The sequence below is a fragment of the Alternaria alternata genome, assembly GCF_001642055.1.
Source record: "Alternaria alternata strain SRC1lrK2f unplaced genomic scaffold CC77scaffold_37, whole genome shotgun sequence".
In the NCBI taxonomy this organism is placed as follows: Eukaryota; Fungi; Ascomycota; class Dothideomycetes; order Pleosporales; family Pleosporaceae; genus Alternaria; species Alternaria alternata.
In genome coordinates this window covers 62,935-88,540 of record NW_017306226.1, presented here as the reverse complement: position 1 = coordinate 88,540, position 25,606 = coordinate 62,935, and the positions used below count along the sequence as shown (strand labels likewise).

The window sequence follows — 25,606 nt, the reverse complement described above, 5'->3', positions numbered from 1 at the left end:
GCCTTCTATATCTCCTGCCTTGCACTTTGCGGCTCCCCAACTCTCCAATTGACTTTCTCAACAGCAATCCTTCACCATGACCATCACCAAGATCCACGCCCGCTCCGTCTACGACTCTCGGGTACGTTTGCAGACATTTGTGCTTGTCAAGCTTCGTTGCTAACATCTCCAGGGTAACCCGACTGTCGAGGTTGACATTGTCACCGAGACCGGCCTTCACCGCGCCATCGTCCCCTCCGGTGCCTCCACTGGCTCCCACGAGGCTTGCGAACTCCGCGATGGAGACAAGTCCAAGTGGGGTGGTAAGGGTGTCACCAAGGCTGTCGCCAACGTCAACGACACCATTGCCCCTGCTCTCATCAAGGAGAAGCTCGACGTCAAGGACCAGTCCGCCGTAGACGCGTTCCTCAACAAGCTCGATGGCACCACAAACAAGACCAACCTGGGCGCCAACGCCATCCTCGGTGTCTCAATGGCCATTGCAAAGGCCGCTGCCGCCGAGAAGGGTGTACCTCTCTACGCACACATCTCCGACTTGGCTGGCACCAAGAAGCCCTACGTTCTCCCTGTACCCTGTAGGTGAACTGAAGTTGACAAGTAGAGGCATTTTACTGACTATGCAGTCCAAAACGTCCTCAACGGTGGCTCGCACGCTGGTGGCCGTCTTGCTTTCCAAGAGTTCATGATCGTTCCTTGGTAGGTCATCTTTCCGCATACAGTTCTAGCCCATACTGACGACCTCCAGTGAGGCCCCTACCTTCTCCGAGGCCATGCGCCAGGGAGCCGAAGTCTACCAGAAGCTCAAGGCCCTTGCCAAGAAGACCTACGGACAGTCCGCTGGAAACGTCGGTGACGAGGGTGGTGTTGCCCCTGACATCCAGACCGCCGAGGAGGCCCTTGACCTCATCACCAAGGCCATTGAGGAGGCCGGCTACACTGGCAAGATCAAGATCGCCATGGATGTCGCATCAAGTGAATTCTACAAGGCCGACGAGAAGAAGTACGATCTTGACTTCAAGAACCCCGACAGCGACAAGAGCAAGTGGCTCACATACGAACAACTCGCCGAGATGTACAAGTCCCTGGCCGAGAAGTACCCCATTGTCAGCATCGAGGACCCCTTCGCTGAGGATGACTGGGAGGCTTGGTCTTACTTCTTCAAGACCTACGACGGCCAGATCGTTGGTGATGACTTGACCGTCACCAACCCCGAGTTCATCAAGAAGGCCATTGAGCTCAAGTCTTGCAATGCTCTCCTCCTCAAGGTCAACCAGATCGGTACCATCACTGAGGCCATCCAGGCTGCCAAGGACGCTTTCGGCGCTGGCTGGGGTGTCATGGTTTCTCACCGCTCTGGCGAGACTGAGGATGTCACCATTGCCGACATTGTCGTCGGACTGCGATCCGGCCAGATCAAGACTGGTGCACCTGCCCGATCTGAGCGTCTCGCTAAGCTCAACCAGATCCTCCGTATCGAGGAGGAGCTTGGTGACAACGCCGTCTACGCCGGTAACAACTTCAGGACCGCCGTTAACTTGTAAGCGCTTCTTTTGCAGGGTCCGGTAGTGTTAGCGTTGTGAGGAAATGCGACGAATAATGAGTTAAGAGCAAAGGAAATATGTATACAAAATGCAACGATATATCCTACACCATGATTTTTTTATTTCGCATCGAACACTGAAGCGACTATTGCTCTGCTTGCCATCAAGTTTGACTTGAGCATAGCCTCAAGAAACACAATGCTGCAACAATTCCTGGAGCATTTTCGCACGAGGTAACTGCGCTTCCAGAGTTGGACTGTCGAGAAACTCAGATGTCAGCAGATCAGGTCAACTGCTATAGTCGTCGCAATTCTCCAACACAGTAGCCTCTTTGCTTCAAGCTGCCAGAGCTGGTATAGACGCAGCCTCACATGTCGAACCAATCCAAGCTACTCTCAGCAAGCCCGGCAGTATACAAATGCCAACTTCTGCACACTTCCCAAACATCAACACGAAAAAGCCTTCTGGGGCAGTAAACATACATCTTCTGTGCCAGTCTGTAGTTCTGAACTCCTAGTAGTAGATTCCATAGCATATGAGGATATGTCGTGGCTTGCAGGATCGGTAGAGGTCTGGAGGCATATTACTACATGTGCAGTTGACAACTTGGAGGATGAATGTGCTCATCTGGACGATCATCTCCAAATAGAATGGTATGGTAGAAACATGTCCTTGCATTACTGCTGCCTGGTCCATTCTTCGATGACAATCTAGATCAAGTTCACCACTCACAGAGCCATTGCAAAGAGTCTCAGACCTTACCCAGTTTGTTCATGTTACTTCTATCACTCATGCCCTCAGCTACTCCCATCTTTCTAGCCCCATCATCCCCGGTCGCCCAACAACTTCACATTCCGCCCTGTCCTCACACATAGGCCCAATACCGTTCCGGCTACTATACGCACAGCAGATCCAATCCCCACCACAGTAGTTTGGGACCCAGTAACCCGTTGCATTGCAGTATCGGAAGCGGTCGCCGAAATGGTGGCATTGGGCTACACCAGGGAGGCACATGGGGTCAATTTGCCAGAGCGCTGTTGTGGTAGTAGCGGGGAAGGCGGCAACTGTGGTGCTGGCTGTTCTAGGGGAGGGGAACGTAGCCCAAGAGGATGTTTCGATGGTGGTGTTGGTGGCCATCGTCGTTGTTGCTGTTGTTGTTGATAGTGCTGAAATAGTACAAGCGGACTTTGCGATGGCAGAGGCGATAGCGGTGGAGGGTATTAGGAGTATGATGATGAAGGTGGTGAAGGAGAATTGCGGGGCTGCGAGTGATGGATGCATAATATTTTTTGGGGGGGAAGTAGGAGAGCATGGAGAGTTCGAGTCGCGTATCAAGTAGGGCGATGGTAGCGTTGAATGTGTTTGAGATGTACTTACCTGTTCACTTGTTTGACTTGGTAGAATGTGATAGCTGTTGTGTTTGTCATACGTACTCATACCGATGCTGATGTTGTGATCAAATGATATCACATCTTGAGCGAGGTGTCGACGTATACGTACGCTGGAACGACTTACTTGTGTTACCTTGTTCCACGTATCAAAAGGATACAGCCCTATCAAGCCTTGCAATGCTCATATATTGGGTGATTAGAAGCTACCGTCAAAGACATTTTGTAGCATTGCATTTCCAGTTTGTTGAGTGAGTGTAAAGACTTCGGTATTGTCACACAGGATCGTCTGTGCACCCTACGAATGATTTGATATGATCTGTCCTACAGACAATGTGATTGAATGTGACTGTCTACTTCTTGATGAGACCGACCTTATCCCGACATCCACCGATTCTGTACAATATGCTTTAGTATATACTTCGACACCCAGAGTAGGCGGAGGCAAGCTCGTCGAGTCTATCGATGTTTAACTTTGCGACACGCCGACTTTTCGATGCTCTGTGCATGGTGTAAGGAACACTCTCACGAAGCAGCCGAGCAGGTATTCGGTCAAATCTCGGTGCTTATAGTAGTAGTGATTCGTGCCGCAAAAGACGTCGTGCTCTAACCTTGAGACGGTCCGGAACTCGGCACGTTCGCGGCCCGGACTGTGCAAGCCATCAATAGACCAAGTAGACACGATGGTATATAGTGGGATAGAGATGTTCTGGACTCTCCGTGGCTTCACGACAGCCACATTCGAAGTTCATGACGCGGTGCAACAGTGAGAGGCGCAAGGGGTGTGCAGGAGCTACCCAAAGTCTGTCAAAGTCTAGGCGTGTCATCATTGCCGTCTAGCTTTGGTCGGCCGAACAAAGTGCACTGTCGCCCTGAGCTTACCGTGCCTGCTTTGTGTCTTGGGCGGAGTGGCAGGGGACATCTTGCTCTGGAGCGGACCGCAGCCGTTTAAGATGTTGCGGCTCATGCGGTGTCGTTGACTGCAAAAACGATTCATTATTTGTGGGCATGAAGATTGCAATACCGTCTGGACTGCGCGTTCTCAATTAACTAATGTCAGCTGTCGATACAAGCGTATCATGTAGAGCACGGTCGTGAAGCCCTTGGTATCGACGAGACAGACCAGGCGCCCGATATGGGTAGGTCCAGACCGTTGCCAAGAGTTTTGAGCAATGGGCCTGATGAATTAACATCGAACATGGGTGTCCATGTCGTCATGATAGCAGAGCGGATCTCCATTGTACTATGTATGTATTGTGAAGCCTCTTGCGTAGTTGCTCAACATGGAGAGCCTGGTGGTGATACCAGGCTTGCAGTAAAGGCGTGTAGCGGAAAAACCTTGGGGCGATGGTCTAGACATCTAGACGGCTCCGCGGGTAGAGCTTCTAGCGCGGCATGTCAGATGTGTACCATGGTTCATGTGCTTTTGGACTCGCGAGATATGACAAACCAAGATATCATAGTGTCGCTCATTCGGTGTCAACGCGCGTTGGCAGAGGCGTGATTGGCAAGCGCGTTGCTTTGACCCAATGAGTGGGTCGTGGATGTATGCAAGATCTTGAGGAGTGACTGTAAAAATTCGACGATGTTCGCCTCACGATCTAGATGCTACGGCTGCCCGGCCGTGAGCTCGAAGAGTACCTCTCCACTCTCAAAGCAGTTGCGGTGAGAACCAAGACGCCGACATGTGCTGGAAAGGTCCTAGCAACGTGATGGAGCGGGTACTGGCAGCTTTCATGTTTTGTGGCTGCTCCTTCTGCAGTGGTCCGGTGCAGCTAGCGCCGGAAAATTGGGCAGCCGCACGCCAGGCGTCGAACATGTCGACAGCTCTCCTCAGATGTCAGCTTGGTAGCGGCAAGTATTCATAGGCACGCACAGGTGATGTCGGTCAAGACAAAAGGGAAAACAAAAGGAAGAAGAGGTGCATCAAGCTGACATGGCCAGCGCCCCTGCAGCGAGACAGCTAGAGAGGTCGATCGGCACACGGTGCACATCATTACTCGCATGGGAGCACGCCGTTCACGATGCCTTGTCGATCATGTTCTGATTAGTTGGCCAATGCTTGGTGCGACAGGTTCCCAAACAGGAGCACACCCACGGGGCCGGAAAAGTCGACGACGTTGTTGCTGTAAGAAGACACCATGTAACGTTACTCTGGACTCAGGCCTCTTGAGGGCCTTTGGACGTTGGCGGAAGTTAAGCCAGCAGACTACGCGTGTGAATTTGAATACGGGACAGCGGAGGGACGGCGGGTGATTCGTCAGACCAGGCTGGATTATGGCTAGCGCGGGGAATAAGAGTAGCAAAAGACCGAGCATGCAGCCTGAGGCCTGGACTTGTAAAGATGACACATTAATGTTTGCTCGAGGGCCGAATGCGCAGGTGGGCTGCAGAGGGACGGCGTCGCAGAGTGAAGCGGAAGCTGCGTCAACGGTGTCCAAAAAGAGGGCACTCTCAGGACAGGCGACTGGTCGAGAGGGTGTCGAAGCTTGCAGCGCGAGGGCAGCGATGGAAGACGGAAGCACGAGCAGACAGCAGAACAAAGAGCGCTAGGTTCTGTTTCGGCCGATCGTCGATCTGGTGTCGTGTAAGACGAGGCGCTAAGCCCGGTGTATCGTTGACCCTCTACCAGCACTGTGCGACGGCAGTGCGGCTTCATGGGGAAGCTACATGGACGCAGCAAACGGGCGCGGTAAGATGCGTAGGCGGAGCTGGAGCCGCTGACGTCAAGCAGGAGGAAGGGCCGCGAGCTGCGAGTGCGGCTGTGTCGAGGCGCGGATGCTGTGTACATGTTAGGCAGTTAGCAGTGGTTAGCAGTTGTTGGGCAGTCGGCGGTAGCTTTTGGCCGCCACAATAAAGCATATGCTCTGGATGGGCAAAAAAGCAAGACGAGGGCGAAAAGCGTAATTGGCATGTTCGCATTATCCGGATTGGAGCGCTGGGCGGGCGGACAGTAATCGTCATGGCGTAGGGCCAGGCGTCAAGGTCGGCGGTGACTGCAGACTGTGTGCGGGCGAGGTTTGCATAGGGGCCGAAGCGGAAGGGGCTACTGGGGTAGCGCTGGAAATCGTGCAGGAGCGACCGGGAGCCGAGTGCGTCTAGACTGTTCCAGCAGGCGCGACCCACTGTGTGTGCTGACCGAAGCCACCCAGGGTCCCTCGACGCTCAGCATCAATGTGCCGCCATCCATCACGACGACCGTGGGAGGGGAGCGGCATGGCAGGCGGACGGGCAGCACGACGAGCCTCAACTCGAAACGTAGACACGAGTAGGGGCCCACGGTGGTTTTGACCGCGTGCAGGCAAACAGCAGCGCAGCCGACTGTCACTACCACCCAACGGGGGCGGGCCTGGAGGGTGCAAGGACGCGCAAAGCCATGGCTCCGGGTCAGGTTCTAGATCGTCCACCAGCCCTCTTATGTGCGACTCTAGCAAAAGACCAACCATATCGCTGACTGCCCGCCGTGCCTGCCATTTCTCGCCTTCCTTCTCTCTGTCCCGCACATCACGCATTCCTCGCCCTCCCACACACCGTTACTAATCCGCTTCCGCATGCATTTCCGACTTCCTTCGTAGCCCTCTGCATATCGTTGTCCAACTTCGCACTTCGTCTGACCAACACCCCTGTGCCCATCCTGGACGCCCGTGCCGATTGCCCGCATGGGATTCTGAAAGATGGAGGGACTTACTACCATCCCACCTGATATAATCGAGCGCCAGTCGCTCTGCTTCTCTCGCCCAGAGCCAGGCATGGTCGTGCAACAAGGAGAGAACGGCTTCAGAGAAGAACTGTCACAGCTATATGTCCCCGCAGAGAGCAACGCCGCCGAGCAACTCGTCAAACTAAAGGACTCCCTCCGCAAAGCCGACACCGACAGCTTCTGGATTCAGCTCACCCAAGGCCTCGCCAAAATTGCCGATGCTCAGTACGCTTTTGTGTCCAAGAGAATACTGGTTGATGATAAGAATGTTGCTGTCGAACTGCCCCCCATTGGAGAGCCTGGAGCATGCCTCATGGGCGAGGCCTTTTACATCAACGACGACCATGGCAACGGACCCGGCCATCTGAGAAACTTCAAATACCATGCCTACCAATGTCCGTGTGCCTACATGAAGCACGACAAGGTCTTCATCATTCCCGAAAGATTAAACGATTTCATCCTCGACAACCCAAATGACCTGATCATTCCCGGAGAGGCTTACCTTGGAATCCCTTTGTTTGCCGAGGGAAAGTGCTTCGCTCATTTCGGTGTCATGTGGGGAAGAGAGGGCGCAGCTCGTCGTGTGTTGAGCTGGGGGTTCCTCGAAATGCTGTTCCATAGCCTGGAAGACATGATTCTAGAACGCGTATTGGAAGGCAACGAGTTTGCAAAGTCAGCAGAATCAATTCAAGCCGAGATACCCAGGATCGTGCCGCACAGAGCCGTCTCGGCGGCTCAATCGTTGAAGCCCTACGCCCGGAGCTTATCCCATGAATTAAGGACGCCAATGCAGGGCGTTGTTGGTATGCTGGATGTTATGATGGCAAACGTAAAAGAAGCATCAGAATCATTGCAGCTCGAATCACGGACCCGTGAGATACTCGACACACTCAGGGAGAACATTGAAGCTGTCCAAGGTGTGTAACAACTCGTTGAAGAACCTGTAGTGATGGCTCCATACTGATACTACTCTAGACAGCTCAAGACGTGCAGTCGAGGCAGCCGATAATGTCGTCCATGCCTACGACATGAACATGGGTGTTCCAGAGACCCCACTTTCGCCACTCGACAAGACTCCGGACCAGTGGAACACTTTCTGGCGTGAGATGCGACCCGATTTGATGATCACTGGTAACGACATGCGTGCTCCATTACGCGGCATCAAGAGGAGGAGACACGAGGTTTCTTGGGCAGACCATGCCAACAAGACACGCGTTGCCAAGAATGCTCGCCAACGAGTTCGAGACACCTTTTCAGAGGAGCCCCCCAAGCGCGGCACTAAGTCGTGCCCCCCAGACGCAAGCGCTCTGGAACTAGACCGACTGGACCACACCTGCTCGCATGGAACCTCGTTAGGCAAGTGCGATTCAACCACCTCGCCCATCTTCGCATCCGAACATTCCAAAGTTCCCGGTCTCCGACATACCAATCTAAGAGAAGTGCTTCAATACGTCATTAACGATGCGCTCAAAGTGGGAGGAAGGCCGGATTCCGCCATTGCTGAGGCTACCGACACAGGAGAGCGCATTGAAGTCCGAACACGTAGCTCAAACGGAGAGGCACATACTAAATGGATCGAGTGGACCGTCTCTGCCGATGTCCCAGAGACGATTGTCATCGATGAACGGGATCTCGCCAAGATGGTCTCCTGCCTCGCTCTTAATGCTATCAAGTTCACACAGGATGGATCCATCACACTTCAAGCAACACTCAGCGCAAAAGGCCGTTACATTGTCATCAATATCAAAGATACTGGCTCTGGCATCCCCGCAGCTTTCCTACCTAACCTGTTCAAACCATTCTCGAGAGAAGACGATTCGATGACACGACAGAGTGAGGGACTGGGTCTTGGTCTAATGGTCGCCAAGGGGATTGCAAGGAAACTAGGTGGTGATCTCTTCTGTCTCCGTTCGCATGTTTCTGGGCCAGGGAGAGGGTCGGAATTCGAGATGAGAGTCCCGCTTACCCCAGGCGAGATTTGCAGTCGCCCTGCAACGCCTTTTGGATCCCCTACACTTTCCATCAAATCCCGCATGTCTATCGATCCGGAAGTACCCCACCTGGACCTCGGCCGTGGCCCCGTCACTCCTCCCTTAAGTTCTGAATCATTCAAGAGTGATCGCGAACGTCAGCCGCCAATTACACCTGTCATCACTGTCCGCTCTGCAACATCGCCAGAAGATATCGGCCTCGCTACCCCCCGCCGCACCTTGTCTCCTCCCCGACAACAACACGCCACTCGCGCTCTATCTTCAGAGAGGGACGTTGTGCCATCTGATCTGGGCGTTCAACTGCCTCTGAACATTCTAGTCGTAGACGACAACGCCATCAACCGACGTGTGCTGGTAAGCATGCTGGGTAGACTGGGCTACAAGAACATCACTACGGCATTCAACGGTAACGACGCCGTTGAGACTGTTCGTCGCAATGCTCTCGGCCCGGCGACTGAGTCCTTTGACGTTGTCCTCATGGACCTTTGGATGCCGTTGTTGGACGGCTTCCAAGCCACTGAGGTGATTCTGAAGATGCCAGAGCTTGAGCGGAAGCCGACCATTCTGGCGGTGAGCGCGGACATTACAGACGCCGCTCTTGACAAAGCAGTCAAGAGTGGCATGAAAGGCTTTGTCACCAAGCCCTTCATCACACGAGACATTGCCCGATTGATTCGGACATACTGCGCAAGCCAATAAGCTTGCCACTTTTACTTCTCCCACGGCGCTCTGGCTGCCTGGTTCTATTCACGTTATACACATTATAGTTGTACACCATACAGGTGATCATGTTAGAAAGCGGGCATGATTGGATCGGACTGGGTACACGACGATCACGATAGCATTTGACCAGCCCTTTGGAGGGCCTTTATTTTGCGGCGTTCAACGAGCGGGATACCTATGGTGGGCTATAATACCCTTTGATGAATTTTGCATGTTGGGATGACCTTGGTTATGGGTTACAGTAGCATATGCGGGCTACTCGAATACAACGAAACGTTAAACATTTTACTCAATCATTCCTCGACCCACAAGTGACTCTGCAGTGATGACGACGCGTTGCTTGGTGAGGCTCTGCTCAGACCCGGATTGCCGAGCTAGACCCGCAGGCACGGCAGTCTTGCCCAGGTGAGGTGCAGTGGTGATGTCGAAGGTGGGGGCCTTGAATCGTGGGGCATGGCCGCCGAACAGGCCGAGCACAGCACGTTGTCGGAATCTGCCCGCACCCCATGCATTTCAGACTCGCTGCGAACGGCGCAAACCCCAGATTTTCACCAGCCACAATTGACTGCAAGTGAAATGATACCGATCAAAGGGAAACTCGAAGACATGGACGAATTGGAAGCGACTTGGGCGAAACGTGGTTATCGGCGAAAAGTGGCTGGTGAGCATGCGCCACAGCACTAGCCCCTTGCGCTTGCGGGTCGATTAGAGGACAGATTTCTTGGGACGCGCCGAAGTCGAGACAAGTGCTGTTGCGCCGCCAGTACAGCCGTTTCTGCCGTGGACAATCGCAGAATCTTCTATCGTCTTCTCCTGCGACTTTACTTGCGCCAGGAAAATACAGTCCCTCCCTTTGTGCTTGAAGTAATCACGCGAAGGTTGTCAAAGTTCCTCTCAACGTCATAGGCGAAGATACCTGCGACTTGCGAGCCTCGACATTTCTAGAACCGACATATCCCTGCGAACAACACTACCACACAACGATTGAGCCACCAGACAGCGTCTCGTTGAACAAGTGGTGTATTGAGCGAAAATAAGCCGGTGATCAGAGCAGTGGGCATGGAGAATGCGTACACCAAGACGCCCGCTGAGGCGCTAAAGTATTTCCAGGTCGACGAGCAGAAAGGTCTCAGCGCACAGCAGGTGCAAAGCGCGAGGGAGAAGCATGGAAAGAATGGTGTGTTACTATTCCCCTAGACCGCGACGACGACTGCTGACACAGAGAACAGCGCTGCCAGAAGACCCACCAACACCCATCTGGGAGCTCATCCTCGAGCAGTTCAAAGACCAGCTTGTCATCATCTTGCTAGGCTCGGCAGCAGTGTCGTTTGTACTGGCCCTCTTCGAAGAGGAAGAAGGCTGGACCGCATTCGTGGACCCGGCAGTTGTACGTACCAGGCGACGACGTTACATGTACCTGCGCTGACTTGCATGCCTACAGATCCTCACCATCCTTATTCTAAACGCCGTCGTCGGAGTATCGCAAGAAACTAGCGCCGAAAAGGCCATTGCAGCCCTCCAGGAATACTCGGCCAACGAAGCGAAAGTCGTACGTGACGGACATGTCAAACGCGTAAAGGCCGACGAGCTGGTCCCCGGAGATGTCATCTCGGTCACAATCGGTGACAGGATACCCGCTGATTGCAGGATCCTGTCCATTTCTAGCAACAGCTTCAACATCGACCAGTCCATCTTGACTGGAGAGAGCGAGAGTGTATCCAAGGATACCAGGGCCGTCAAGGATGAGAACGCTGTCAAGCAGGATCAGGTCAATATGCTCTTCTCGGGTACTACGGTTGTTACGGGGCATGCGACTGCGCTGGTAGTCCTGACCGGTGGTAACACGGCGATTGGAGACATCCACGAGAGCATCACGGCACAGATCTCACAGCCCACCCCCCTCAAGGAGAAGCTCAACGACTTCGGCGACCAGCTCGCAAAGGTCATCACGGCTATCTGCATCCTCGTCTGGCTCATCAACATTGGCAACTTCAACGACCCTTCGCACGGCAGCTTCACCAAAGGCGCCATCTACTATCTTAAGATTGCCGTTTCTCTCGGTGTCGCTGCTATTCCCGAAGGTCTGGCCGTCGTCATCACAACTTGCTTGGCTCTGGGAACGCGCAAGATGGCTGCAAGAAACGCCGTTGTGCGAAGCCTGCCTTCTGTCGAGACACTTGGTAGCTGCAGCGTCATTTGCTCCGACAAGACAGGTACTCTTACCACCAACCAGATGAGCGTCAACAAGATGGTCTTCCTCAACGAACAAGGTAGTGGCCTCGAAGAATTTGATATTGAAGGCACCAGCTTCGCCCCTGAGGGTCAGGTCTCCCTCCGTGGCAAACCCCTTGAGAACCTTGCTGCTCAATCCGACACCGTTCGCCAGATTTGTGAAGTTACCGCACTTTGCAACGACGCAGCCCTTGCCTACGACTCCAAGAATGGTACTTACAACCTTGTCGGTGAGCCTACCGAGGGTGCTCTCCGCGTCTTAGTTGAGAAGGTTGGCACTCCAGATATCGCCCATAACGCGACCCGCGCCAGCACTTCGCCAGAAGGACTTCTCGATTTCTCTACCAAGCACTACGAAAGCCACTACCCCCGCCTAGCCACCTATGAGTTCTCTCGCGACCGTAAGAGCATGTCTGTTCTAGTCAAGAATGGTAACTCGCAGAAACTACTCGTCAAGGGCGCCCCGGAATCGATTCTTGATCGTTGCACCAATGTCATTGTCGGCAAGAACGGAAAGAAGATGCCCATGAGCAAGCAACTTTCTACCCTTATCAACAAGGAAATTGTCGAGTACGGCAACCGTGGTCTTCGTGTCATTGCTGTAGCGTCTGTTGAAGACATTGAATCGAACCCACTTCTGGCAAAGGCTAAGACTACCAAGGAATACACCCAGCTGGAGCAGAAGATGACTCTCATCGGTCTCGTCGGCATGTTGGACCCTCCCCGCCCTGAAGTCCGCGACTCAATCGCCAAGTGCCGCTCCGCTGGTATCCGTGTTGTAGTCATCACTGGAGACAATCAGAACACTGCCGAGTCCATCTGCCGTCAAATCGGTGTCTTTGGCCCCAATGAAGATCTCACTGGCAAGTCTTTCACAGGTCGCCAATTCGACGACCTTTCCGAGTCCGAGAAGATGGAAGCCGCCAAGCACGCCAGCCTCTTCTCCCGCACTGAGCCAACACACAAATCCAAACTCGTCGACCTTCTCCAACAAGCCGGTGAGGTTGTTGCTATGACTGGTGACGGTGTCAACGACGCGCCTGCTCTCAAGAAAGCTGATATTGGTGTTGCTATGGGGTCCGGAACCGATGTAGCCAAGCTCGCCGCGGACATGGTGCTTGTAGACGACAACTTTGCCACCATCGAAGGTGCCGTTGAAGAAGGTCGTTCCATCTACAACAACACTCAACAGTTCATCCGCTACCTCATCTCTTCCAACATCGGAGAAGTCGTCTCTATCTTCCTGACTGCCGCTATGGGTATGCCTGAGGCTCTGATCCCTGTTCAACTCCTCTGGGTCAATCTCGTCACCGATGGTCTCCCCGCTACCGCTCTCTCTTTCAACCCTCCAGACCATGATGTAATGAAGCGCCAACCCCGCAAGCGCGACGAGCCTCTCATCAGTGGCTGGTTGTTCTTCCGCTACATGGTTATTGGTACCTACGTCGGCGCTGCGACTGTCGGTGGCTACGCGTGGTGGTTCATGTTCAATAGCGATGGGCCCCAGATCTCCTTCTACCAGCTCCGCCACTTCCACCGCTGCTCGACCCAGTTCCCTGAGATTGGTTGTGAGATGTTCAGCAACTCGTCTGCCCAAGCTGCCTCTACTGTTAGTCTGAGCATTTTGGTCGTCATCGAGATGCTCAATGCCATGAACGCATTGAGCAGCTCAGAGAGTCTGCTTACATTACCGCTTTGGGAGAACATGATCCTTGTTTATGCCATTTGTTTGAGCATGGCTTTGCACTTTGCACTTCTCTACGTCCCATTCTTGCAAGGGCTGTTCAGCGTCATCCCGCTGGACGGCAACGAGTGGAAAGCGGTCATGGCGATCAGCGCGCCAATCATGTAAGTCACATTTCACGCCTTGTGCCAAAGGCTACAGAATGAGCAATCGCTAACATGTTTTCAGCATCATCGACGAGGGCCTCAAGTTCCTCGAACGCAAATTCTTCATCCAAAAGGGTAACGAGAAGTTGGAGCTCGCTGAACAACAGAACGGCAGGGCGAAGAAGGACTAGATGTTCTCTTCCTCTTCTTCTCCCTCTCGCTCGCTGAAACGCGCTGACGGACGCCCACATCTCCGATCCGATCTAGTCAAAGAACGCATATCATGATCACTTTGCATATAGAAGCAAGAGGTGGGACAGCAAGAAGTCAAAGAAGCAGCGAGGAGAGGAGTGTTTTGATACCTTTTGCATGAGATTAGGAGTTTTTGCTTTGTTCAAAGACAAGTGGTAGATGTAGATGTAAACAACATGAATAGAGCAACAGTCACGCCACAGCCGAATGAGTATATGTGGGTACTGCATGTATTTCGAGAGTGTTGTAGGTGCAAGAGCTGGGGTAAACTGGCGATGTTCAGACCGTTATCGGAACACGGATGCGGCTCTCCAATCTCCGTGGCAAATCATCTCGCCTATTTACTGTATCCAGTCGTAAACTAACAAGACTAGTATATGAGGGCACCGAGGCGACACTCAGTATCCACATGGATGCGATGGTAACGTGACAAACCTAGGCAACATCTGCGAAGCTCTAGTCAAACTTGAATAGATTCCGCCAGGCAAGCCCAAGCCATACCCGAGGTCCCATCAATGCAAACATCTCGCCGACTCTACCTCTGCCCGCCGGTAGCCCACATTCCAGATAACCTTTCTCATTTCCTACACCGACCAACCATGAACTCACGCCAACCACTTCACGACTCCATACTTCCACATTAACGACCTTCATACTTGGCAACCAACTTCCTTCCCTCCTTTTCCAACTCATCAACCGTCGGTTCCCAGACAACCGCCTTCTCATTCACTCCCAAAAACTCCCAGATGCCCACTCCGGCCTTTGTCTTCCCCTCCTTGCTCTTTCCCTTTCCCGCCTTCATCTCTCCAGCCGACTTGCCATTGAGAATCAGATGCAAATCAACTCTCAGCTTCAAGTAACCATTACCCAAGAACATGACGTCCATTCTATACCGCTCAGCAACTGTCTTGAGCGTGATGGTGCGGAACGAAGCGTGGGGTGGGGCTTCGAACGCTTGGATCGGGTACGGCATGGAGCGAGGTGGAATAGAGAGACGCGCTGTATAGGCTCCCGACATGGGATTTAGACCGGCGATGGAGGTGATGTTCAAAGTGCGTTGACCGAACCCGTACTTGTCGACATGGGTAGTGGTGTACTTGGGGCAGTAGAGCTTAAACGTTCCTTCGATGGAGCCCAGCGGTATGGGGATGCGTGTCAGGATGCTGTAGCGCAGGAAGGTGGACGCGGCTTTAACGCGCGCAATGTCAGACGCCGTATTCTCAGTTTCGGTTTCATTTGTGATGATCACTTTGAATGCTGAGGTGTCGTCCGAACGTTGGAGCTGGAGCAGTTGCTCGGATTTGGCCGTGCATCCTGAGGCTTGTTTCAAGCAAGGGAGGGTACCTGCTGCTTCGCTGTCGGAGAGCCACTCGTCGTACTCGTCAAGGTATGCTGCCTCATCGGTAAAATTGACGGTTCGGCGGGAAGCCGTGAATGTGCTAGAGAAAGTGGCAAGATTGGCTTCGTCATGCCTTTCAATGTGCTTCTTCTTGTTGTTGAAGGGAGAGATCTCGTTGCTGGGACGTGTGTATGGTTTATTTGGACGCATTAACATGTCGCGAATGGTCCTTGATGTGGTGGAGGAGCTGCTAGAAGAAGTGCTAGGTGCCTCGCTAACGGAACGACGGCCTCGAGGACGCGGCTTCGGAGTGTCTCTGAGAGGTTCTTTGAACCGCATGAGGTTCGCAGTGGTAAGACTGTCGACCTGACTATTGGTGAGCGGGTTCACGGAACCTTGGCTGCCAACAATGCGCTTTCGGGCCTCTGGGGATTTGGTGTAAATCATGAGGGGAATTTCGGGAGAAGACTCAAGGGTGCCAGGAGCTTTGCTGGTTTCCTTGGACGTGGTAACTGCGGGTCTGAGACTAAACGGGATTGCTTGTACGCGAGGAGTGGTTGCAGGTGTACGGCTCATTTGTGAGAGAGGGGTCTCGCTGACAAGGACTTCAGACTCTCGAAGGTCTATCTTGTTCTTCTTTATCGGTGACTCGCTCACACTGCGCGTCAAAGCACCAAGAGACTTCTGAGGAAGTGGAACTGGTGTGCTCTTCGGCTCGGTAGGCAGGGCTGATGCGACCGACGGAACTGGTATTGGTGTCTTGCTGACCTTGGACACATTTTCCTCGTTGGAAGCCACAGGTGTTTTCTCCAGCTTCTGCCTCTTGGCCTTGGGCTTGATCTCGTCAGACTTGATGGCCTTCTTCGTAGTATCGCTGGCCTTCGGTATCTCAGTCTCAATAGTCTTAGCAACGGTCTTCTTGCCCGAACCCACTGGTCTTCCTGGCTTATTTCTGGGCGACTCAGTAAGTTTAGCGTTCTCATTGATCCGCTGGTCGAAGATAGAGGCGAGGCGAGCAAGGGACTTCTTATTGTCTTCCATGTTCTTCTTAAAGTTGGGGCCGAGCCAATTGTCGGCGTCAGCGAGACCTTTGCCAGTGACAGCTGGACTGTCAACAGGCACCTCGGTCTCTCTCTTCCGCTTCTTCGCAGCAGAAACTGGAGTTCCGTCCGGGCCTTTCTCTCTCTTCTTATAAGGACCACGTGGACCGTACCTGCCATTCTTGACGGGTGTGGCGGCGGGTGTCGCGTCGATTGGCGGGGTGTTCTGCTTCTCTTTCAGCTTTCCTGTTTCCGCAGCAGCCATAGCTGCCTTGGCTTCCTTCTTCAGTTTCCTGGCTTCTTTCCTCTCACGCTTCTCGCGCTTTCGCTGAGCCCTTTCATTGTTGACAAGATCGTCTGTCGTGCTGTCGTTCGTCGTAACGGGCGCCGGCTTCTCCGCCTCTTTGAAGTCCATGCTGTTGAAAGATTGACGCTTCATTGAGGTGCCTTGGCCAACGACATGATGTTTTGGGATTCGGTAGAGTCCCTTGGGCGGCATAGTCGTAATCGCCAGTGGTATCTAAAGCGTAGCTCTGGCTGGGAAAACTTCGTTCGATGGTGTGGCTTGGTACTGTTGTTGTTGCTGTCGCGACCCGACTGGGCGTAGGAGGCAAACAACTGCAACTGCGCGGGTGCGTACCGAAACCCAATTATCTAAACTGAATTAGAGCGATCGCGTTAGAACAAATCTTGAAAGTCGTTACCTTGAGTTTTGGTAAATGAGTTGACGGTGGTGTGAGAGGACGGTAAAGACGACGTGGGCCAGAGGATATCGCAAGGTGGGCCCAACCTCGAGGTGAAGGTGAGGATTTAGGCACGAAGTCACCTTCACCGTGAGTATGAGAAAACTGAGCAATGGCGAAAAGCATAAATAGAAGTGCGTAGAGATTAGAGTGTTTACTAAATTGTAGCATCTTTGAGAATGCTTCCGGATTTCCAATGGGATCACGTCGTCCTTAAGGATGATCAGCCAAATACAGCGAAATAAACTTTGTGCACATCAAGTCCCGAATCGCACATGCGGGTATGGAGGGGACATATTTGGTAGAACAGGTATAACAAAATGGCTCATGACCTTAGGATTCGTTGGACATTCTGAAGATACTCAGTGAGCTTTGACATATCAAGCAACCCATCGTGAAACTGTGGTAACCACAAAACTAACCAAGTACCTCAGGCTCCATGCTTTGCAAACGCAATGAGTATATACAGATTGACCTCGAAATGGCTACAAAATTACAACACAACTATATTAATACCCTCTCCTGTGGGCGTACCTATGCTATTCGAATTCACAACTATCCTTTGAAGTCGCTAGACAATCTAAACACCCCCACTAAACAGCCTTATAATCCCGGCGCATGCGCAAAGTTCCTGATGTCCTTTGTCTCAATTCGTCCCACAGCAGGATACATATCATGCCGATCGATATAACTATTTGCCGTCTTGATATTCTCCAACCCATCTTTGCTTCCCTCGCTCTTCGCTGTATCAACCTGCACTAGTGCGTTCTTATCCATATCGGCATCGAAATCGGGCAGTCCATTTCTTTCAGGGAAACTAGTTACTTCACCACCGTTTTCTTGGATGGGAGGAATATTCGCCATGTCTCCGTGGTCAAGGCTGAGCTTGCGGACGCGAGAGTCGAGATTTGATGGTGGGGGCTGTGGCGTGCTATCGCTGGGTATTGCGCTGAGCGACTTGGACCGCACGGCCTGGAGAGTGTTGGAATCTTCTGAGGTTTGGTTTGGTGCTTCGCCTGCGGAGAGGGAGCGTTGGGGGTCTACAGTTGGTGTGTGTGGAACACTGTTTGAGCGCTGCTTCTCATGTGCAGTTTTGCTGCTCTTGGACCAGGACTTGAATTTGAAGGCCGAGAGCCAGCCTGGGCGCTTTTCTTTGCCTGCATTTGGATTTAGGGCGCGTTCAGCGGCAAGTTGGATATGAGATTTTGCTTCCGGTTTGGAAGGTTTGGATCCGGCGGTGGGTGTAGGCACGGGCGCAGGCGCAGGCGCTGAGCGGATGTCGTAGTCTGACTTCCGGCGCGCACCTGCTGCGTCCATGTTAGGTTCTGAGAGGCCTAACACAGCGCGATTTCGAGCAAGATTTGATTCTTTGACTTCTTCGCTGATGTACTGCATGGCTTTGTCGATGACTTCAATGTACTCTGGATAGTCGACTACACAGGCTTCGCGAATCAAACGCAGTTTCTCCCAATCCTGTCGCACTGCTGGACCTGTCAGGTCTGGGTGCCACCCCATGCTCTTGAGATCGGAACGAATTCCACGGTCAACCTGCTCTTTCACGCCCATGAGATCGATGAGAGCATCGACTTCGGTGCGTACAACTTTGACGTACTCGCTGAAGCGTGTGGTGTCCTTGACCGTCCAATGGGAGGTCGTCATGCTGAGGTTGCGCTTTAGACTGGCTCGCGCACCTGTCTGATTTAGGAGATCCTTCAGCAGGGTGTACTTCTCGCGGAAGCCTTCTAATCGGTTCGTGTCTAGTGCTGGATATTCGAGGCGCGAGAAAGTCTTTGGACTCTTCAAGCCGTAAACATTCATCAGTTCGTCTCGCGACATGCTACTTGGGCGTCCCGCAATCTCATGGAGCGCCCTGCGGACTTTCGCATTGATGACCTCCTCGTCAAGCCTCGAATCTCTGACGCCAAAGTGTACAGGCACATGTGGATCTGGATTTGTGATGCCAGGATGGCTGGGTATCATGTGTCGTGCAATTGTCGCAGGTGGCGCAGTTATACCCACGGCATCGCCAAAGATCAGCAACCTGCCCTGCTGTAGGCCAAGTTTCGCAAGCACAACCTTTTGCGCATGGTCCTGATCTTTTGAGGGATGGATGAGGTTGAAAGCCTCAACACAGGTGCTGAATTGGGTCGCGAGAGAGAAGACGTCGGTGAGGATCTGGGCCTTGGACTTCCCTCCGGCTGGGTCAGTTGATTCGACGAAGTCGGTCGTACTTTTCGTCGTCATGTTGGCGGGGTAGGTTTCGATGTCCAGCTAACAAGGTACCGATGGTAGAGCGGATGAGGGTGTCGCGCTGCAGAAGCTTGTGCGCCAGCTGAAGGAAAATCAGGATGCATCACGGATCAGGTCAAGTCGATATTCATTGCATGTGCGCATGACGTCTGAGGGGAGAGACCAATATCCAGCTGTGGCGCAGCCGCGTGCACAAAGGAAGCGGGGCAAGGATCGGCAAGCCGTTTATCCTCACTTGGCTTTCCTAGCACCATCTTCATTCGTGAAAATAGGCCAGTATCCGCAACCAAGCACTGCAACAATGTATGCCACGCCTTTTCCTGCAGATTCCATCTGTTTTCGACGCCACACGTGTCCAACGCCAGGTCAGACAAATGCCTCACTGCTCGGCCTGTCACTTTGTTGGGAATGAACGTGCGACCGCAAATTTGGCTGCCAAAATTTTCACCGTCTTTCGCTGCATAGCTCGCGATCTAGATTGTGTAGTCACCTCGGGTACTTATCTAGATTTTCTCACAACAGAAAAGACGCGATAAAGATTACTCGATGATTTAGGAATGATTTGGGCCCCAGTATGCGTCGCGTCGTACTGCACCCGGAATACAGGGCTCGCGGCCTTCGTTGAAAGGTCCTGAACAAGAGACCGTCGCATTACTGGAACCGTTCGCTGCTCGCACGTATCGTGCACGATACCTTGTGACCTGGCGCACTCTGCTCTAGTCGAATTTCAAGCTCACGCCCCTTGCGGCAGTTTGACACAGACGATAGACCATCATAGGTTCTAAAGCGCAATGCATCGTCCATAAGGCATGACACGCAAACTAAGCGGCCCGGACGGTAGTATCCATGATTACGTCGCTCAGCGTCCATCCGTACCTGCGTATGCGTGCGTAGCGTCGCCTAGTTCAAAGCGTTTTTCGCAACGGCGCAGCATCGGCATGGAAGATGATGAGTTCAACGCAGCACCTGCGTTTTGTTCGACTAGAACAATGCTGTATGTGAACGTACTGTCGATATGTAGACAGAACACAAGCGGCTGGCGGTTTGGCCTCTGCAAATTGGGCCGTCTCGTTCGCTAGCGGCTATGCGGTATAGGACCGAAAGAACACTAGAGAGGCGCCTTCCGATGGAAACGCTGAAGATCGTGATACGCATGTCGGCGAGAGGTGTAGCTTGTCTGCTAGACGGCAATCTGCATATTTTATCATGCAGAGCTAGTGCTGAAATGTTACAGCACTGGGACGAGAAGAAGCAATATGGTCCTTTTGCTTAGACGTGGTAGAAGGGACTCTTGCCACCTGGCCTGTCCTCGTTCACACTCAGCGCAGTGTTAGTGTCGCCATCTTGTTCGCACGACCGTGTCTCTGTCTCTTGCTTTTGTAACTCGTTGCGCTCAATACTGAACTCGTTCGTGACAAAGATGCCACTGCCCCGGCGGCCGAGCTCACTCGGTCTACTTGGTGGCAATGCATCATCTTCGCTTTCGCGCTCAGATGCACTTTTACCAGATACCTTACTCTCATTTCCAGTGCCAGCTGGCCCGTGGTTGCTCTTCCAGTCCATGGGGTACGACCGCCGCTTCGAGGTGGCCTTGGTGGCTACCGAACCAAAAAGTGGTCCAAAGAGGCGGACGAATGGAGCGCGGAGCATGGGGAGACAGGCACATATGATACCAGCGTTGGCTTCTATCACTGACCATATTGTAGCAGGAACAGGGCCCCAGGTCGGATCGGGATCGTTTGCGGACCTGGCGATTGTAGTTGCACGATAGATAGACGCAAAAGTGACACTGAGAAGTCAGCAAGGTGCTTTAAATGGAGGCTCAGATACCTACAAGCCACCCGTACCGAAAACAAGTGCCACACCCAACTTCTCGGCTCGTCCCATGGAGAGTCCTAGGATTCTTCGAAAAGGCATTGCAAGGAGCATGAAGTCGGTTGTAATTTGAACAGTGGCATAGGAAATCCACCAGGGTTCATTCTTGAAACATCTGGCTCCAGATATGGTTTTGTCCCAGAATGCGGCGATTGGCGTACATTGGAAAACCGTTGCGATAGTAAAAGCAAAACCGGTCATGATGACCCAAGCGTCTTCAGTAGAGTCAGTCAATGATCTGTAGTCCGAAACGAGCCACTTACTCATGATATGACAGGCAATACGGAAAGACTTTGTGGTGATGGCGAAGATTCGGTAGTACAGGCAAACCACAGAGATCTTGTTGAACATGAGAACGACTTTGTAAACAACTGCTACAGTCAGTGAAATTCATAGTCAAAATTCACACCATTTCCAATAAGTGCCTCCCCGCAGCATCTCAGAAACCGGAAAAACCGAGCGATCCGCATGCTTTTGGGATGATGTGTGCATTTGATGGATGTCAACTCACTATTCGCTCCATAGAACCATTTGCGAGCAATAACGCGGGAGTCGGCAGGTAGATCTTTCCAATGTCTCCCGTAGCCATATACCACAGCTGATCAAAGTTAATACCCATTTCCCAAACTTGTGCCGACCCACTGACCTTGACACTCTGTTACAGAGAGTAAAACTGATGAAAGTAAGGCGGCGATGATCATGTAGTCGTCCATTCCCAGGCCGCTACTCTTGATGAATCGCTGCGCTAGACGTGCGCTGACGAAAAGACCGGCGATAATAACAGATAGGACACTGGTGAGCCAAAGTCCCCATCCGCGCTCAACTGAGCCTTCAGTTCCAAGGCCGACGTTGAAAGTCATGTCGCTTGAGGGTGCTCGAGTTCTGGAAGGTAAATCCTATGGAACATCCATGAACAGCGGGAACGGATAGTATTATGGGCCTCGTCTAGCATTTGGCTTTCCAGGTACCCGTCCCTGGAGATACGGTAGCGCAGGGTGAGGGCTGTGGAGCGGCTGGCAACTCCTTCGTGGGGGCATTACGGGAATGCAGTGACGGCGAATTTCTCGTCGTTTCATTCCGATACGATTGGATCTGGTATACCAATCTTCGGGGACTACATCTGCCGATCTCTTGGTCTCTGTGCGCATGCAAGCTCTTCCTTGCTAGAGTCCAGGCGTTTGCCGTGAACGCAGGGCAAACTTCCAATCGCCTCGGTGTAATGTACTGAACAGGTATGGGTGGGTGACATCACAAATGGAGATCAGCGGTAGCCGGACATCTGCCGGATGTAAGCAGACCGCGTTTGTTGTCCATGTCCACTGTGTTCAAGTTCGGTAAGAACACGCAAAAGCCGTGGCGGATTAGAAGACGTCACAGTCCCAGGTATTCGAATGCTACATGTTGTGGTGATGTTGGCGTTTGCCAGATCGAAAGGTTCCACGCGACCGGGAAGGAGCGGCAGCGCATCAGGACTAGCGTAACTTGAGATGTCAAAGGATGCAGCCGTGCGAGATGAAGCCACCCGTCCTGTCTTAAACGTCGTCGAAGCTTTTCGCGCCGGTGTAACGCCGCGCGCGCTCAATATGGAGCTGTTTGCAACATTTCCAATTGCCTCGGAGCTTTATCTGGTTGTAGTGTATTTTGCCCCTATGGAACACGGTTGGCGTCGACGGCAACGCAGGAACGCGGAGCCAATTGCTTGCCAGGCCGAGCCGCGATTTGAATTTCGCTCCATTAAAGTCAGCTGGTCGCCCGCCTGGCATTGGAATTTATTCCCTAAAGCGCAAGGTTGTTGTTGTTTCGAGTTGAAATTATGCAGCACCTCCTCCTTACTGCTGCAGCTGTAGCCTCGCTATTCGGTTCGGCTGTTGCAGCGCCGAAGAATGGCTCCAATGTTGAGACATCGAGTGGTACCTTGATTGGTCACCCATCGTCTAACAAGACACATGTGACCGAGTTTCTGGGTATCCGATATGCAGAGGCGCCAGTCGGCGAGTTGAGATTTGCTGCGCCGAAGAAGTACGATGCGCCAGCAGGAACTGTCTTCGAGGCATCTGAGTGGGTTAGTAATCGCAATATCGCCAACATGGAGTACAATCGCTAACAAATCATAGTCTCCGTACGTAAGGAACACAAGACATAGAGGATACTTCTAACGACTCTTTAGTGACTGCCCTGCTGTCAAGCCGCCAGTGTCCGCCTTCCCCAACTTCACACAGCCATCCGGTCTGCGTGTGTGGAAGAACTTTGCAGCCCAGAACAACAACTCTGTATCTGAGGATTGTCTGAAGCTCAATGTCTGGACGGCAAGTGCTGGTGATGCGGACGCGAAGAAGCCAGTGCTAGTGTTTCTTCACGGAGGACGTACGTTGTTCCTTTGATTCGCCAGAATATCCCTAACGACCATTCCAGGTTTCCAGATTCCTGGTCCTCACTCTCCCTTCTACAACGGCCAATACCTAGCTGACGCTGAGGATGTGGTCGTTGTGACATTCAAGTAGGGTTCACTCCATCTTTATCCATGCGTTTACTGACAATCCCAGCTACCGATTAGGTATCTTCGGCTTCGCTGGCGCCCCTGGTGTGGAGAAGAACGCCGCGCTGCGCGATCACCGTACCGCTGTCGAATGGGTGCGCGATAACATCGCTGGTTTCGGAGGCGACCCATCGCGTATTGTCATCTTCGGACAAAGCGCAGGCGGTGCTGCCGTCGACTACTGGGCCTACGCCTGGAAGAATGACCCGATCGTTTCTGGCCTCATCCCCATGTCTGGAACCTCCCTGAGCTTCGTCCCCAACACTGTCGAGTACTCGCAGTCCATCTGGTACAATGTGTCCCAGACCATCGGCTGTGGCGGCGCTGCAGATGACGCTGCAGCAGTTGTGTCTTGCGTGCGCTCTGCAAACATGTCTGCTCTTCTGGCTGCCTCCGCAAAGGTTCCTGGTCTCCCAAGTGTGGCTTTGACTCAAGCAACTTTCCACCCGACTGTGGACAACATTACGGTCTTTGAAGATTACCAACAACTCTCTTCCGATGGCTGTTTTGCCAAGATTCCACTCTTGGTTGGTAACGCCGACCATGAAGATGGCTGGTATCGCATCTCTGGGTGGGCGGCCAAGCTGAACTTTACCAATGCACAATGGGATCTGTTCACTCAGCGCGGTTTCACGTGTCCAACCTCTCTGTCCGCTGCATACCGGGCTCAGTATGATGTGCCTACCTGGCGATACAGATACCACGGTGATTGGGATAACCTTCGCCTCTACAACGGCAGCGCAGGTCTTGGTTCCCAAGGAAGCGCTGCATACCATGGCTCCGATCTTGGCTTGGTCTTCGGCACTGTTCAGGACATCTCTGGTCTACCCAATTCTCCTGCCGAGAACCAGTACACGAAATATATCCAGGGTGCCTGGGGTGCTTTTGCCCGGGACTCACAAAAAGGATTGACTGAATATGGATGGCCTTTGTACAACTCAGGTAAGAGTCATTTGTTCTCTGGGTACAACTACTTCTTTGCTAACATACGCACAGGCAATGCCACACTCGTCGAGCTGGCCTACAACAACGACGCGACGCCCAAGTTTGTCAACCCCAAAATCTATGACGCGTCGTGTCCCGCGAAGAACGACCCTCTGCCCGGGCGAGGCGCCTTCTAGAAAGACGGAGCTAGGCGCACATCGCTGAATAAGTAGTACCTTGAAACACATCCTTGAATATTTTCATCTCGTTTACCATCGCTTCGCCTCGACTGTCACTGTCTGCATCTGTACCTTGATTCGGATGGCTGCATCTTGGTGTTCCAGAATACTACGGATTAAATATCAGACGACTCGCCGTTGAACCCAGCACTGAGTTTGCGTCCGAAGAGGTTGTTGTCCCGGCACTTGGGTCCCCAGGATCTGGTTGCGGTCGGGCTGGGTTGACGTTTATGGTTACGGCCCGATGCGCTGACGCCAACTAACAAACTTTTGTCGTAAGCCCACAGCGCGGCGCCAACCGACTTCTCTCCGTAAGAAATGACACGGAAGATATCCTATCGCAGCTGCTGTTCCCTGGAAATGATATCGCAGTCATCTGTGATTGGGCTACCGAGGTAATTGCGAAGGTGGGCGGGTGTGACATGGTGGAGACGAGCACGTGGCTATAGCAATCCCAGCTCATCCGGCGCCATCCTTCCGAACTAGAGCAGTGTGTATCGTGAATCTAATCATGCCATTTCCACAACTACGATGTGATTAGACGCATGAACTAGCGTCAAATTCTTCTGTAACCGATCTTGACCAATTGTTCCTGAATATGCCGTTCGCATCAGGCACGACGATCGAGATTTCAGTGGCGCACAGTCTGCATGAAGGCTTGCATGCGTTCGATAGTTCCGTCGAGGAGGATTGAGGCTCGTCGGTGCAGCACATGTACAGTCCTCGGTTTCCAAGAGCCAGAACATAGATAGTGAATCCTTCTGACCCGCCTCATCCACTTGGATAGCTGCTTGACTCGCAGTCTCATCGCACTAATTCGCGATTACGCAGCCTGGACTCTTCAGCACAAGAGAGATTTCTTCCGTTGACATCGTCTTGTAAGATACTCCAGTTTCTCCATAACATATCAGAGGCGAACAGAGACCGGAATCATCAAGGATGATCCCCCGTCTTGGCAATGTATATATTGTTCAATAAGGCCGGGATGTCCAACTGTAAGTAC

At 52.7% G+C, this 25,606-nt stretch overlaps 7 protein-coding genes across 7 annotated transcripts; 4 read left to right on the top strand and 3 right to left on the bottom strand.

The window, feature by feature from the left end:
* Nucleotides 1-76: 76 nt before the first annotated feature.
* CC77DRAFT_949988 (Allergen Alt a 6) lies at nt 77-1,541 on the top strand (the record flags this gene model as incomplete). Its single annotated transcript, XM_018535292.1, has 4 exons — nt 77-121; nt 173-575; nt 624-696; nt 746-1,541. 4 exons carry the CDS (start codon nt 77-79, stop codon nt 1,539-1,541), a joined length of 1,317 nt encoding a protein of 438 aa, XP_018379265.1.
* A 4,828-nt stretch (nt 1,542-6,369) lies between these two features.
* Nucleotides 6,370-9,641, top strand: CC77DRAFT_585527 (sensor protein rcsC). Its single transcript, XM_018532369.1, has 2 exons — nt 6,370-7,546; nt 7,605-9,641. Exons 1-2 carry the CDS (start codon nt 6,604-6,606, stop codon nt 9,317-9,319), a joined length of 2,658 nt encoding a protein of 885 aa, XP_018379264.1. The 5' UTR covers nt 6,370-6,603; the 3' UTR covers nt 9,320-9,641.
* Nucleotides 9,642-10,402: 761 nt separating this feature from the next.
* CC77DRAFT_949949 (calcium ATPase) lies at nt 10,403-13,596 on the top strand (the record flags this gene model as incomplete). Its single annotated transcript, XM_018535288.1, has 4 exons — nt 10,403-10,520; nt 10,573-10,730; nt 10,785-13,423; nt 13,488-13,596. 4 exons carry the CDS (start codon nt 10,403-10,405, stop codon nt 13,594-13,596), a joined length of 3,024 nt encoding a protein of 1,007 aa, XP_018379263.1.
* Nucleotides 13,597-14,174: 578 nt separating this feature from the next.
* On the bottom strand, nt 14,175-16,851 carry CC77DRAFT_976334 (hypothetical protein). The gene is made up of 3 exons (XM_018535939.1): nt 15,930-16,851; nt 15,510-15,812; nt 14,175-15,419 (listed from the first exon to the last, which is right to left on the bottom strand). The coding sequence occupies exons 1-3, from the start codon at nt 16,533-16,535 to the stop codon at nt 14,298-14,300; spliced, it is 2,031 nt and encodes a 676-aa protein (XP_018379262.1). The 5' UTR covers nt 16,536-16,851; the 3' UTR covers nt 14,175-14,297.
* Nucleotides 16,852-16,959: 108 nt separating this feature from the next.
* Nucleotides 16,960-19,431, bottom strand: CC77DRAFT_587830 (pathogenicity protein LopB). The gene has a single exon (XM_018532371.1). It carries the CDS (start codon nt 19,021-19,023, stop codon nt 17,383-17,385), a length of 1,641 nt encoding a protein of 546 aa, XP_018379261.1. The 5' UTR covers nt 19,024-19,431; the 3' UTR covers nt 16,960-17,382.
* A 667-nt stretch (nt 19,432-20,098) lies between these two features.
* On the bottom strand, nt 20,099-22,260 carry CC77DRAFT_589646 (hypothetical protein). Its single transcript, XM_018532374.1, has 5 exons — nt 21,551-22,260; nt 21,416-21,502; nt 21,168-21,275; nt 20,864-21,119; nt 20,099-20,818 (listed from the first exon to the last, which is right to left on the bottom strand). The coding sequence occupies exons 1-5, from the start codon at nt 21,762-21,764 to the stop codon at nt 20,299-20,301; spliced, it is 1,185 nt and encodes a 394-aa protein (XP_018379260.1). The 5' UTR covers nt 21,765-22,260; the 3' UTR covers nt 20,099-20,298.
* Nucleotides 22,261-22,717: 457 nt separating this feature from the next.
* CC77DRAFT_1036003 (cholinesterase precursor) lies at nt 22,718-24,561 on the top strand (the record flags this gene model as incomplete). The annotated part of the gene is made up of 5 exons (XM_018526982.1): nt 22,718-22,995; nt 23,072-23,268; nt 23,317-23,401; nt 23,448-24,382; nt 24,437-24,561. The coding sequence occupies 5 exons, from the start codon at nt 22,718-22,720 to the stop codon at nt 24,559-24,561; spliced, it is 1,620 nt and encodes a 539-aa protein (XP_018379259.1).
* Between the last annotated feature and the right edge of the window lie 1,045 nt (nt 24,562-25,606).